This window comes from Gobio gobio (assembly GCF_949357685.1).
Source record: "Gobio gobio genome assembly, chromosome: 14".
Classification (NCBI taxonomy): domain Eukaryota; kingdom Metazoa; phylum Chordata; class Actinopteri; order Cypriniformes; family Gobionidae; genus Gobio; species Gobio gobio.
In genome coordinates this window covers 34,514,286-34,529,439 of record NC_137107.1, presented here as the reverse complement: position 1 = coordinate 34,529,439, position 15,154 = coordinate 34,514,286, and the positions used below count along the sequence as shown (strand labels likewise).

General features: G+C 38.6%; 1 protein-coding gene across 1 annotated transcript; it reads left to right on the top strand.

The window, feature by feature from the left end:
* The first annotated feature begins 444 nt into the window (after positions 1–444).
* On the top strand, positions 445–14,507 carry LOC307137569 (macrophage mannose receptor 1-like). Its single transcript, XM_079835317.1, has 12 exons — positions 445–494; positions 596–622; positions 6,811–7,194; positions 7,293–7,637; positions 8,163–8,531; positions 8,625–9,002; positions 10,005–10,379; positions 10,486–10,833; positions 11,022–11,390; positions 11,680–12,072; positions 12,409–12,485; positions 12,664–14,507. The coding sequence occupies exons 2-12, from the start codon at positions 598–600 to the stop codon at positions 12,742–12,744; spliced, it is 3,144 nt and encodes a 1,047-aa protein (XP_079691443.1). The 5' UTR covers positions 445–494; positions 596–597; the 3' UTR covers positions 12,745–14,507.
* Positions 14,508–15,154: the final 647 nt, after the last annotated feature.

Genomic DNA, 15,154 nt, shown 5'->3' with positions numbered 1-15,154 from the left:
TGTCATTAAAGTGCATGTGCATGTAAAGGCAGACGTCCCAAAACTTTTGGCAATATAGTGTATAGGTACAAATCATGTACCCGTTGAGAGAGTGTTGGATGGTTGAGATCCATAAAATGAATAGTGAGGTGGCTTTGAAAGGATTTTTTGACAGTTACAGAAAAAAAGGTGCATAAAGAACAGTTTTACCATAAAACAGGGCAATATGGTTCTAAATAGAACTTACTTTCAGAACAGAAAAATTAATTAATGTAGTCTTCAGTTCACAGCATGTCTCTCGCTTTATACTTTAGGTAGTCTAACAGGTTTTTCATGTTAAGTTCTACATCTATATTTAATACATTTTTTAGGTTGCCAACTTATCATGTTTTGTGATTTAAAAGAAAATAGTCACACCCACGTTTTCATTTTCAGTTTATAAATAGAGCTGCAATAAAACCAAACAGAAACTGGCGAGCAAGACACAGGACTTGAGAAGTCTTGAGATCCTAACGGTAAACTAAATATTAGACAAACCTGATGCTTTATTACTTTTTTAAACAAATGTATAAATTATTTGTTCAATTAAACAAGAACATATATTTTTTCTCCACAGCCATGTTTTCACTGGTACTATTCTCAGGTATGGAACTTTTTAATCTATTTGTATCCTCATCTTGGATATCCTCATTTGAATATATAGGTGGGAGGAGAGGGTCCAAATGTCAACCACTGCAAAAAAACTTTTGTTTTTGCATTTTTGTTAAATTAATACATTCATCATGATTTGTATTTTCTTCAATAGTAGCAAGAATCAGACCTTTTCACATATTAGTGTCATAAATACTTATTTGATTAGTGATCTAAAAATAGTGCAGAAATCTGAAATATTTAAAATATTTAGATTTTGGTTTCCAGTTTAAATTATATTTTGAATCCCGACATTTGCACTCCACTGCCTATGCTGTGTTATTAAAAATGTAGCTTGAATAAGGAGTTTTTTTAGTAGGAGCCAGGTAGGAACCAGTCAGTTGTTTTGTGAACAAGAATATTCACATGTTGCTAACCAAAATTGCTTTGTTGACCTTGGATAGTGATTTTCTTGGTCTAAAACATTTCCTAATTTTTCCCAAATTGATTTATCTGACAAGCCATTTTAAGCTGAACAATGTTGTGCAAGTTCTTGGCATGTATTGCTTCTTGAGAAATTTTGTGAACCATCAAGTGTGATCATTGAGTTACGTTTTACTGGCCTAATTTATGCTGCTGTTGCTGAAACAGTTATCACTGTTAATTATCTGGCATTTGATTCGGAGTTCAAATTTGGTTGGTTGTTCAGGAAAAAGGGTGGATAAGAATGTGTGGCATATTCTTGGCATGATAAATACCATTTTAGTTTCTTTGATACATTTTGAAACACAAAGTTGAATCTGGACATATCAAAAATCCATGAAAAAAAAAAACTTATGGTCTTTAGTTATGTCACAGTCATGAACATGATTTGTTATTTGGTAGTTGATGGAAGGTGGTAGTTAAAGGAGGCATTATTTTGAACTTCTCCCATAATCTTGCAACTACCGATGGAGAGTAGAGATATTGAATATTTTATCGCCAAGAAATCTAACGAGATACCATTCAAGCAGTTGCAAATTAAAAATGAAAGAACTACACATACGTTGTACATGCATTAATCATCTTTATTAAATGCAGACATTTAAAAGGAAAGCAGGATTACATTTTTTTTTATTTTAAATTTTTTTAAAAAGTGTAATTATATGTAATTAACTGGGTTATGTCCTGTTTTATCTGTGTTTGAGTTTTAGTTGTTTTTGCTTTATTTTTTGTTTTCTTTTTTTCTTTCCCCCGCTTCTATTTAGTTTCCGGTTACGTTTGTACATGATGTTCATTTAGTTTAGTTACACCTTAGTTTCTTCAGTGTATTTAAGCTCTGTGTTTCCTTCTGTTCATTATCAGTTCTCCTCACGTTTACATTGATTTTTGTTCATGGTCTTAGTTCTTGAGTTCATTGTAAATAAGCATTTAAACTGTGACAGCAATGTAATTTTTGTAATTCCTCAGGCTGAGGAATGTGGAATGACTGAAACTTTGCTCCTCCAAAATTGTTATGTTTAGATTAGATTAGATTAGATTCAACTTTATTGTCATTACACAAGTACAAGTACAAGGCAACGAAATGCAGTTTAGGTCTAACCAGAAGTGCAATAGCAGCAAGTGCAGGATATACAACGTTTGCATAAGTGCAGGACATGGATATGTACTGAGTATATATAAATATATATATAAATAGAGAGATGGTTATTACTATAAACAGAATTTACAGGTGAATATGTACAGTGAATAATATACAGATGGTTATTACTATAAACAGAATTTACAGGTGGATATGTAATATAATATACAGATGGCTATTACTATAAACAGAATTTTACAGATAGAGGTATACAATGATATGTTAGGCTAAAAAGAGGAATATGGCAGTGGATTAAGGTAGTGCAATAAATTATGGACAGAAGCTATCCGAAAAAAAAAAAAAAAAAAAAAAAAATTGTAAAAGTGCAGTGGAAAGTGATTGCATATTACAGTTAAAAGTACGGTGCAAAATGCAAATGTAAACAGTAGGTACTGTAAATAACAGTCGGCAGTGCAAATGAGCATAATACAGTTAAGGTATGGTAGTGCAAAATGAATAAGTAAACAGTTGTTACTGTAATAAACAGTCGGTAGTGCAAATAACAAAGTGAAGGCGGATGTGAGGTAAGAGAGTTATCAGTATATGAGGGAAGTGGATCAACGGGGGTTTGAGTTCAGTAAAGAGACTGCTCTGGGGAAAAAACTGTTCTTTAGTCTGCTGGTCCTGGTCCGGTGGATCCTGAAACGCCTGCCGGAGGGCAGGAGAGAAAACAGTCTGTGTGCTGGGTGAGAGGAGTCCTTGAGGATGCTGCGAGCTCAATGCAGGCAGTGTTTCCTCTGGATGTGCTCGATGGCAGGTAGTGGAGTCCCTGTGATGCGCTGGGCAGTTTTCACCACCCGCTGCAGTGCCTTGCGCTCCGCAACAGAGCAGCTCCCATACCATACTGCCACACAGTTGGTCAGGATGCTTTCTATTGCGCAGCGATAGAAGTTCACCAGGATAGCCGAGGAGAGCTGATTCTTCCTCAGTGTCCTCAGGAAGAAGAGGCGCTGGTGAGCCTTCTTGACCAGGCTGGAGGTGTTGGTCGTCCACGACATGTCCGCCGAGATGTGGATCCCCAGGAACTTGAAACTGGAGACACGCTCAACAGCCATTCCATTGATGTGGATGGTGTCGTGTGTGCCTCTTGACTCCTTCCTGAAGTCCACGATGAGCTCCTTCGTTTTGGTGGTGTTGAGGAGCAGGTTATTTTCGGTGCACCATGTGGCCAGGTGCTGGATCTCCTCCCTATAGGCAGTCTCATCGTTGTTGCTGATGAGACCAATCACCGTTGTGTCGTCCGCAAACTTGACGATATAATTAGATCCATACACAGGCTTGCAGTCGGCGGTGAAGAGGGAGTAGAGAAACGGGCTTAGCACACAGCCCTGTGGTACACCAGTGTTAAGAGTGATGGATGTGGAGCAGGTGAATCCTGAACGAACATTCTGGGGTCTGTCAGTTAGGAAGTCCAAAATCCAGTTACACATTGAAGTGTTGATGCCCAGGTCTCCAAGTTTGGTTATTAACTTGGTTGGGATGACAGTGTTGAATGCTGAGCTGAAGTCAACAAACAGCATGCGTGCGTAAGTGTTTTTATTGTCCAGGTGAGTGAGCACAGAGTGCAGTACCATGGAAACGGCATCCTCTGTGCTCCTATTGCGGCGGTAGGCAAACTGGTGTGAGTCCAATGTGGATGGTAGAGAGTCTTTTAGCTGTTCCAGGACCAGCCGCTCAAAGCACTTCATGGCGATGGGTGTGAGTGCTACAGGGCGGTAGTCATTAGGGCACCTCGGGTTAGAGTGTTTTGGCACTGGCACAATGGAAGTGCGTTTAAAGCATGAAGGTACAGCTGCTTGGGCAAGAGATAGGTTGAAAATGTCTGTAAAAACCTCAGCGAGCTGCTCCGCACATGCCCTGAGAACACGACCAGGGATGTTGTCTGGTCCAGCAGCCTTGTGCGCGCTGATCCGGCTCAGTGCCTTGCAGACATCTGTGGTGGAGAGTGTGATTGGTGGGTCAGCTGAGGGTTTGAGCTTGGTGGCAGTTTCTCTGTTGTCTCTTTCAAAGCGAGTATAAAAGTAATTTAGCTCATTCAGGAAGTTGACATCAGTGGCTGCGGGGTTGGAGTGGGGGGGTTTGTAGTCACTGATGGCCTGGATGCCCTGCCACATGCGTCGAGGGTCAGAGTTGGAAAAGTGACCCTCTATCTTTAGCTTGTAGCAGTGCTTGGCCTGTTTGATCCCCCTCTTCAGGTTTGCCCTGGACGTACTGTAGGCTTTTGCATCTCCTGATCTGAAGGCAGTATTGCGTGACTTCAGCAGGAGTCGCACTTCCCTGTTCATCCATGGCTTCTGATTTGGGTATGTGGTGATCTGTTTCTGGGTTGTAACACTGTCAATGGTGGTATTGATATGATCCAATACAGAGGAGGTGTAGGAGTCAATGTCTGTGTGAGCGCCACTGGTGGCTTGAGAAGCAAACACACTCCAGTCTGTGTGTAGAAACCTTTCCTGGAGTGTGGAATCAACCCCCGCAGGCCACACCTTGATGGTCTTCACTGATGGCTTCACACGGTTGATGAGGGGTGCATATTTGGGGATGAGGAACAAAGAAAGGTGATCTGACTGTCCCAGGTGGGGGAGGGGTGTCGCAACGTAAGCGCCAGCCATGTTTGTGTAAACATGGTCTAAGGTTTTGTTTCCTCTGGTGTGGCAGGAAACATGCTGGTGAAACTTGGGTAGCACTGACTTTAAGTTTGAATGATTAAAGTCACCTGCAACAATAAAAGCAGCTTCCGGGTGATCAGTCTGTTGTTTACTGATGGCTGCATGAAGTTCTTTCATAGCAAGCTTGGCATCAGCATCCGGGGGAATATAGGCTGCAGTTATAATGGTGGAAGTGAACTCCCGCGGTAGATAAAACGGTCTACATTTAACCATGAGAAACTCGAGGTTAGCTGAACAATGACTCCCAACAATAGCAGAGTTTGTGCACCAGGCTTTGTTAATGTAAATGCATTGTTTTGTTATGTGATTGTTTTGTGGGATTTATTCAGTTTATATCGTATCCAATGGCATTTCATCACTATATATTTTCTTTAAAAGTGTATATGTAAAAGTTAATTTTATCAACGCAAGCAGTGCATTAGCAGAAATGGGATGAAAGATAACAAATATGATATAAATAATAATTTATATTTCATGTTATGGCTGTCATGCTGTCATGTATTTATAATTATATGAAATAAGTCAATTGTGTGGTCAGAGATTTGTAGACAAAACTCCTGTTATAGCCAAGGAAGGAGTAAAAAAAAATGTTTGTCATGTTTTGAGAGTGGCGTAACTATCAGCATATCTCTATATCTTATGGATAAGTATGCATTTGGACCTTATACTGACACCTATCAGTATAATGTTTCCTTCTTTAACGGTCGATTATCAATGCCATTGGAGACATTTCTGCAGTCACCCATGTGACATTGTAAAGGGGGAGATAACTGAAATAGTAGGTATGTTCGACATCGCCTGCGGCTGGATGCAACCGATCGGCGAGAGTAGACGCGTGCAGGTGGGGAGGAGCTACAAACGGAGACGTGAAGTCGGACACTTTCTGCATCCCGTAGTGACGCTCGCACTGCGTTTGCATACTTTATCACAGCTGAAGTGAATAAATGCAATATTTGGCAATACACGGATGTTTCAGAGACATTATTGTTATGTAATACTTTATGCACTGCTTAATACAGCGTGTGTTTGTAGAATGAAGTTTAACATATAAGCCTACACTATCAATGAAGTGGGTTCTACGTTTTTATCAGTTTTATTTTGATAAACATGACAATATAACATCGTAACTACATGAAAGGAGGTTTTACTGTTATAAAAAACAGATTTCTGCACATTAGTGGAACTGAAGGTTCTAGAATAAACACGAAACACACCCTATTTAATGCAGCGTTCCAGGCAACCCGTAACCCGTGTTTTTCCAACCTTCTACCAGTGAAAGTGCTCTGGAATGGCAGTCAAACCCGTGACTTCCCACCCGTGAACTCGTACTAGATCGATGTACTCCCAGTTACGAGATCTGACGTCACATAGCTCGCAAAACAACAATGACAGTCCCGTACGGATGCGGTGTTTATGAAACAAATATACAATTAATGTTTAATAAAAGGTATAACAGCTTCTCTTGCCGTATGTGCCATTTCTTCCCCATCCGTTTCCCTCAAATGAGCAAGTAAGCACCTTTGGCGATAGAAATGATTGTAAATTTGGCATAAGCCTCGTACGGTCCGCCATGCTTTGTTTACGTCTAGCTACCTCACGATTCCTTGCGCTCAGGCAGTTTGGCATGACTTTGCCTGGAACGCTACAAATTCGTGAGTCGTGGTTTGAAGTTGTAACTTACGGGCTTAAAAAACCTGCCCTGGAACGCAGCATAAGTTATCCTGTTTCCTTCAGTCTCTGTCCGGTCTCGTCTATGTATAGAGTGTGTTGCTAACTTACCTGTATGACTCACCTGAGTATCCTTTATCATTAAACTTTGTTTGAGAATTGTATCAGCCCGTCTTCAACTCCCTGCCTGCAAACACCTGTGACAATCATGTGATCTCAACTAAACTTTTGTGTTTTCAACAGGTTTATTTACCCTCATGCAGTGTGTCCCTCAGTATGTCTTTGTGAATGAGTCCAAGACTTGGGCAGAAGCTCAGAGATACTGTAGAGACAAATACACTGATCTGGCCATCATTGAGAATGAACAACAGACAGTTCAGTTATTGGACACAGTGAATGATGATTCCATTGATTTGGCCTGGATTGGACTCTATGATGATCTGAATCGTTGGAAATGGACTCTAGAGGACAGTGATTTCATCAAGGATGGAGAGAAAGACTTCAGGAACTGGTATAACCCAGGACCAAGCAATTATGCAGAACAAAGTCTGTGTGTGTATATAAACAGGGGGCTATGGTATACAACATACTGCAGCAATACATTTTATCCTACTATTTGCTATGATGGTAAGCTTTTCCATTAAAATGTCTAAGACAGTGAACAAAAACTGAAAACAACCAAACAAACATCTATCTAAACTTAATATGATATTAATATCTTTCAGGAAGAGAAAACGCCAGTGCTACTTATGTTTTCATTTACCAGTACAAAAACTGGACTGACGCTCAGAGTTACTGCAGAGAACATCACACAGACCTCATCAGTATCAGGAATGAGATTGAAAACCAGAAGATTCAATATTTATTACGGGATTATTATTATTACTACAGTATTTGGATTGGACTGTACAAAACCATATCTTGGTCAGATCAGAGCAACTCTTCATTTACTTACTGGAGCACATGGCAGCCAGATACTGCAGGATCCTGCACTGTAGTCTCATTCAGTGACTCTGGGAAATGGGCAGATGAAAACTGCAATTATGCATTTCCTTTCTTTTGCTACAGTGGTGAGTATATCTCAAATTTCTAATAGTTCACCCAAAAATAGATAGTCATCATTTACTCACCCTCTTGTCATTCCAGACCTGTATGCATTTCTTTCTTCTGCGGCAAAATATATTTTGAAGAATATTTGCAACTAAAGAGTTTTAGAGCCCACGACTTGAATACATATATATATATATATTTTAAAAAACACTTTACTCAGAACATCTTCTTTTGTCTTCCACAGGAGAATGAATGTTATACAGTAATGGAATGACATGAGGGTCAGTAAATAATGATAGAATTAATCTTTTTTTGGCGGGTATCCTTTTAGCATCTTTTCTATCTTTGATAGTAATCCATGACATCTACAGTATCATACAATTTATTACCATAAAGGCTGTACTGAATGAGAAAAAAAGATAAAGCTTTTTTCATCAGTCTCAGATTTTGGACCCTATTGAATTGATCACAAATATTTAGGATACTTCAATACATAAAAAAAAAAACTACTTTTATATGGAAACATTTGTTTCCTCTATTTACAGCATTAGCATCTTCCCGTCAGTATCACTTTGTGAATGAGTCTAAGACCTGGCCTGAAGCTCAGAGATACTGCAGACAAAATTACACTGATCTGGCCACCATTGATAACATGGAGGAAATGAACAGTCTGATTAACACAGTTAATGGGAGTTACAGTGGTTCAGCCTGGATTGGACTGTATGATGATGTGAACAGCTGGAGATGGTCATTGGAAAACAATGATTTATATCAGGAAGGAGAGAGAGATTTCAGGAACTGGTATCATGAACCAGACAACAGTGGGGGGAAAGAACTATGTGTTTACATGGTTAGTGATGGGAAATGGTATGATATATCATGTGATAACACGCTGCTATTCGTTTGCTATGATGGTAAGGACATTTAATTTGATTTAGATATATATTTAGAGATATGTTTTTCAATGAGAGCTAATGTTAATAGGTTTGACATATTTCATATCTTAGGTAGAGAGAATGCTACACAGAGTTACATCAGAATCTTTGACTTGAAAACCTGGTCAGAGGCTCGTAGATACTGCAGAGATCATTACACAGATCTCGTCAATGTGAGAAATCAGACTGAGAACCAGAGGATCCTTGAGATAGCAGGTGGATATGGAGTCTGGATCGGACTGTACAGAGACAGAGTTTGGTCAAATAATCAGTTTACTAGTTATCAAAACTGGAGACCACAAATTTCTGGGTCACAGGCACAACCAGATAATGGAAATAATCAAGCTTACGAATATGGATATCAGCACTGCACTGCAGTTTCATTCAGATATTCGGGCCAATGGACAGATGAGGTCTGTGTATCCAGCATGCCTTTCTTCTGCTACAGCAGTAAGTTCACTTGCTTTGTTGGATGCCATTATTTGGTAGGAATGAGAATGATCTTTCATGTTGGAGAAAGGTGCTGGAAGTCTATGTTTAAATTAGGCTAAAGGAACCAGGCCTAAATATGTGGATTCAAATTATATTGTGAAATGTATTGTTAAAAACTCACTGAAAACCCATAACATGTTAATATTTAAATACAAATAAAAAAATAGATAAAGTAATCCACAAAATAGTATCTTAAAGTGGTTTACCACGCTAATTAAATTCTAAGTGTCCAAGTGTCCAAAAATGTAATCAAATCTGGTTCAATATTGTTATCTGTTGACAAGCAGTAATTTTGACTTAATTGACAATTTACACTATAAAGCCCCGTTTCCACCGAAATTACCAGGAACAATTTGTCCCAGGAACTCTTTTTCCCTCAGACCTGCTGCTGTCTGCATTTCCATAGCGGTCTAAAGTACCGTGAAGATTAGTCCGGTGACGTAGGACTGCGTGCGACTTTCCAGAGCCCACTGGATTTCGTCCTCCGCAAATAAAATTAAGCCTGAACCTTGTCGTCGGTCCATCTGTCGTATTTTTTAAACTCCATTGTTGATTCGAATAGCAAACAACTCTTACTGCACGCACCGCAACAGACTTTTAGGTTGAAATAAAATGCTGCGTGAGCTCAACCAATCAGCATGTTCAGCGCTTACGTCCCAGCCCTGAAAGTTACTGAACTTTGAAAAAGTACTACCTCACAAGCAGGGTCGTTTTGAGGAGGAAATCTTTACCCGGAACTTCATTTAGACCCTGGTTTCTGCGGTCGAAACACACAGAGTACCACCCCAAAGTCCCTAGTTCCTGGGGAAAGCGGTGGAAACACGGCTTTACAGTATACATCTATTAACATCTATTAGTAGGCCTACAATGACAGTTCATGTCAACAATATCATGGTTTGTTGGTACATCACTGACCAGATTGCAACATTTTTTTTTTCTGTGCTGTAAAACAATTCACAGGAACCTGCACACAATATTCATGCACCCGCCAGTATCACTTTGTATCTGACTCTAAGACCTGGACTGAAGCTCAGAGATACTGCAGACAGAATTACACTGATCTGGCCACCATTGATAACATGGAGGAAATGAACAGGCTCATTAAAACAGTACGTGGCACTTACTATGGCAGCGCTTGGATTGGTCTGTATGATGATCTGAACAGCTGGAGATGGTCTCTGGAGAATGCAGCATTAGAGGGTGGATTTAAAAGCTGGTATGTCCAGCAACCAGTGAACTCGGGTGGACAGAGTCTTTGTGTGTACATGTCATACTATCATGGAACATGGGGCGAAGCCTTTTGCTCTTATAGATTTTACTTTGTTTGCTATGATGGTGAGAACTACTGATGGACTTTATAGCAAGTAATTAGAACAAAATATTTAGGATTTTATGATATATTACAAATTGTTTTAAATTGTCATACATTGTTTCCCCACAGGAAGAGTGAATGCTAGTGCAAGTTATGTCTTTGTTTACCAGTCCAAAACCTGGACTGAAGCTCAGAGTTACTGCAGAGAACATCACACAGACCTCGCCAGTATCAGGAATGAGCTTGAAAACTACAGGGTTCAGTCATTAATTCCATATTATTATTACACTGTTTGGATTGGACTGTACAGAACCAGATCTTGGTCAGATCAGAGCAACTCTTCATTCAGTAACTGGAGTACAGGACAGCCAGATAATGCTGGAAACAGTGAATACTGCACTGCAGTGTCATTCAGTGACTCTGGGAGCTGGACAGATGAAAACTGCGATACTACATTACCTTTCATTTGCTACAGTGGTGAGTAAATCTCTAATAATAATAATAATAACCTTTCATTTTTAAACAATGAAGTAACGAATGAGAATAAGATACTATATTAGAACATCACAAAATAAAGGGTCTTTTTTTCCCTCAAAAATTTTATTCTTTCTAAAAGTGTAACATATTTTGGTTTTGTGTCTTTTACATTTTTCCTACCTTGACAGCATTAGCATCGTCCCGGGAGTATCACTTTGTGAATGAATCCAAGACCTGGACTGAAGCTCAGAGATACTGCAGACAGAATTACACTGATCTGGCCACAATTGATAACATGGAGGAAATGAACAGTCTGGTTAACACAGTTAATGGGAGTTACAATGGTTCAGCCTGGATTGGACTGTATGATGATGTGAACAGCTGGAGATGGTCATTGGAAGACAATGATTTCTATCAGGAAGGAGAAGGAGATTTTAGAAACTTTTATCATGAACCAAACAACAATGGTGGGAACGATTTGTGTGTTTACATGGATCCTAATGGAAACTGGTATGATTCGTCATGTGACAATTATTACACATTTGTCTGTTACGATGGTAAGAAATTCCAATTGGATTTTTTTTTGTGGTGTATTCTATATACATATTTAGTTTCCATTTGGTGAAACATTAATCAGTAAATCAACGTCTCAATAAATGTCACTGTCAGTATTGTGGTAGATCTCTTGAACATGTCTAGCTTAGTTGGCTTGGATCAAAACCCAAGTATGCCATATTATAATGTAAACATTATAAATGTAAATGGATTGGAGATATAAATGTATGCATTTAAAATATGGTTGACTGAGTAACTAAGAAACATTTTAAATTTATATTTTTATCTCAGGTAGAGTAAACGCCTCTCAGAAGTATGTTTTAGTATATGAGGGAAGGACCTGGGCTGGAGCTCAGAGCTACTGCAGAGAGAAATACACAGACCTGGCCAGTGTGAGAAATGAGACAGAACGCCAACAGATACTGAGCATTACGCATTATTATTATTATTATGGTTATACTGTATGGATTGGTCTGCACAGAAACAGACTGTGGTCAGATCAGAGCAGCTCTTCCTTCACATATTGGCTGCCATATACTCAAAGTGATGTTGCACAACCAGATAATGGTGCAAGTGTCCAAGGACAGCAGGGAGCTCAACACTGCACAGCTGTGTCTTTAAAATACTTTGGCCAGTGGACAGATGAGAGATGCTTTGCCAGTTTTCCTTTCTTCTGTTACAGTGGTAAGCTAATATACCTTCTATAATGAAATAAAAGAATAGCCTAACATCAGGCTATACTACACACAAAAACAATAAATAACAGTAAATGTGGATAATGTAAAATAAAAAATAGTAATAAAAAAAAGTCTGTATCAAAAGTATAACATGCTAGTTTTGCTAATGCTAGTCTTTGGTTTGCTTTTTGGTGAACCCGATGACCATCACATCAACACCTTTTCAGATGAGTATGGTATGTTTATGTAGATATGTGATCCATTTCTTTCTTTAGTTATCAATAATGTACAAAAACTGTTTTGACACCTGACCTGTTTTATTTTAATTTTTATTATTGATCAGTGATGGGAATGCGAATAGAAGTTACAAGTCTAGAAAATTTGTCAGAGTCTCAGATTGAAGAGCTGGTGATTATACAGGTGAGTAACTCAACAGTCACAGTCACAGTCACTCATTTACCTACAGTAATACAAATTGATTTTTGTTTTTACATTAAACTTAACATTAAACTCAAATTTAAACTTCCTATAAAAAGGCAACAGTGCAACACATACTTTAAAGAACATGATAGGTGTGTCATAAAGCTCATATTTTCAGCTACAAGAGGAGCTGATCAAGCTCGGAGTTCCCAACAACGTCAGCATGCATTTGAGAGACTATCGTAAGATCAATCCCTGACGGAGAAGGACAGCGCTTCGCAGTTTCAAATAAATACAGTTGTTGGCTCAATACTTAATCATGAAATTATACTATAATTTATAAAGACTTTTACAACTGAATGATTCAGATTTAGTTTTTCTAAAATGTTATGTCATTGGCATGTGTTATTTAACCTATTAAATCAGTGAAGGGGTTTATATTAATGTACTAACAATGAATGTAGCTTGATTTTCAGTGTCAGAATGATGGAAAATGATCATAAAGTACAATGTACTAATTATACTATGAATGTGATGTTTTGATCTGAATATGATCTATGTAAGATGATGATTTTGTGTTATTTGAAGTAAAGTTGACTAAAGTTTGAAACTTTTAAAGGGAAGCTGTGGATGTTTTATGGATTAGTAGTAGAACCAAAGGAACGAAAACATTATTAAAATAGTGATCCTGGTATCTTTTTTTCCTCAGTTTTACACAAGGTTAATTCCATTCTTTTTTCATAGCTATTTTCAAACTCAGAATTCAGATTCAGAATTAATTAAATTCACTATTTCATAACTGGATAATTAAATATTAGATACAATCTGCCATTATAAACACCAAAGCATCAGCCTCAGGAGATATGACACAGGTTTGATGTTTTGGATTGACAACTGGCGTGACTCGCCAACTACCCTGTTAAAAAAACCCCACAACTTTCTTGTACCCACAACTGTATTAACTAAATGTCTTCTATTAGTCTGAGAGGTTGAGAGGAAGTCAAAGATTAGAAAGGGCAAGCGTTTTGAACTGCGAGAGGCGTTACACTTTATTCGTAAGTTGAAAATGAAAGGCGGCCCGCCAGACGAATCCCGCTTCTCTGTCTTGCAATCCAATAAAGACATGGATGAGCGAGTTTGGTGTGGAGAAAATTGACTGGCCTGCACAGAGCCCTGACCTCAACCGATACACCTTTGGGATGAATTAAAGTGGAGACTGCGATCCAGGCCTTCTCCTCCAACATCAGTGCCTGACCACACAAATGCACTTCTAGAAGAATGGTCAAAAATTCCCATAAACACACTCCTAAACCTTGTGAAAAGCCTTCCCAGAAGAGTTGAAGCTGTTATAGCTGCAAAGAGTGGGCCAAATCCATATCAAACCCTACGGATAAGAATGGGATGTCATTAAAGTTCATGTGCCTGTAAAGGCAGACATCCCAAAACCTGTCACAACCTGTTAGTAGCTCAACATGTTTTGAAACTGCAACATTGTTTAACATCATGATTTTTGAATAATTTATTACAATCATTTATCTTAATAGAAATGACACCTCTGAGCATGCTTACCCGAACATAGCTTAATAAAGGTCATGTCACAAAATATTAAATGTTGTCTATATCTGTAAGCTTTAAAAGATACGTTTCATTGTGAGTTCACAAAATGTTAAGAGTTGGCTCATGGGCCCTGGGACAATTTTGTGCTACCATGCAGGACAAAAAAGTAGTGTGACTGGTAAGTTTGATGCAGACTGCCCTCCAAAAAAAAAAAAAAAAACCCTCAATAGGTCGTTTTTCAAGCACCTTATTTCTGTCAGAGTTTTTGCCTTGTAATGTTTTATTTTGGCCACTAGAGGTCCCCATAGGACTCTCATGTCTAAACGTGTGCCTTTTGTAATTTGTACTATTGTTTTCACCTGTGTCTCGTTCTGTGCATTCTTCTGTTTTTGTGATTGCTTGGAAGAAAGGGCTTTTTGTGCCCTTTTCCTTTTTTTGTTAATAAACTCATTTTGATTCAATCTAAGTGAGCGTCTGACTATAGGGTTCAAACCCCTCCTGTGGTGGAATCTAAGGCTGCATCCAAAATCGCGTACTATGTGAGTAGGTACTACATTTGAATTTGAACGAACTTCGCAACCGTTAAAAAGTTTGTTCTATATAGTATGAATGAATGTAGTATTAGACGTACTACAACCGCCATGTTGTCATGATCATGTGACCTACCAGCGTCAATTGCGTCCCATCACCTCCATTCATAAATCGTCTCCCGTGGCCTCATGGGATAGTAAAGTGTCCATCGTATGCACACTTCAGAATCTCGCCAGAAGTAGTAGGTCATCCGGGTACTTTTCGCCTATACTCTTTTTCGAATACTATGAATTCGGACATACTACTCTGTTGGTGTACTGTTTTTCGCATACTATAATAGTAGAGAAGTTTTCGATTTCGGACGCAGCTTAAGACTTTCACTCTGACAAATAAGACTTTTATTTACGTTTTAAAGTCATACGCCCTCTAGCTGCCGTAAAAAGAATGACAGTGTCGTGTTATATCTGTCGTCATGAAATGATTATGACTGTCGTTACCAATCAAAATGCGTGTTCATTTCAATGCAATGTGTGGACTTTTTACCACCATTTGTCATATTTCCATTTAACAATTTTTTTTTT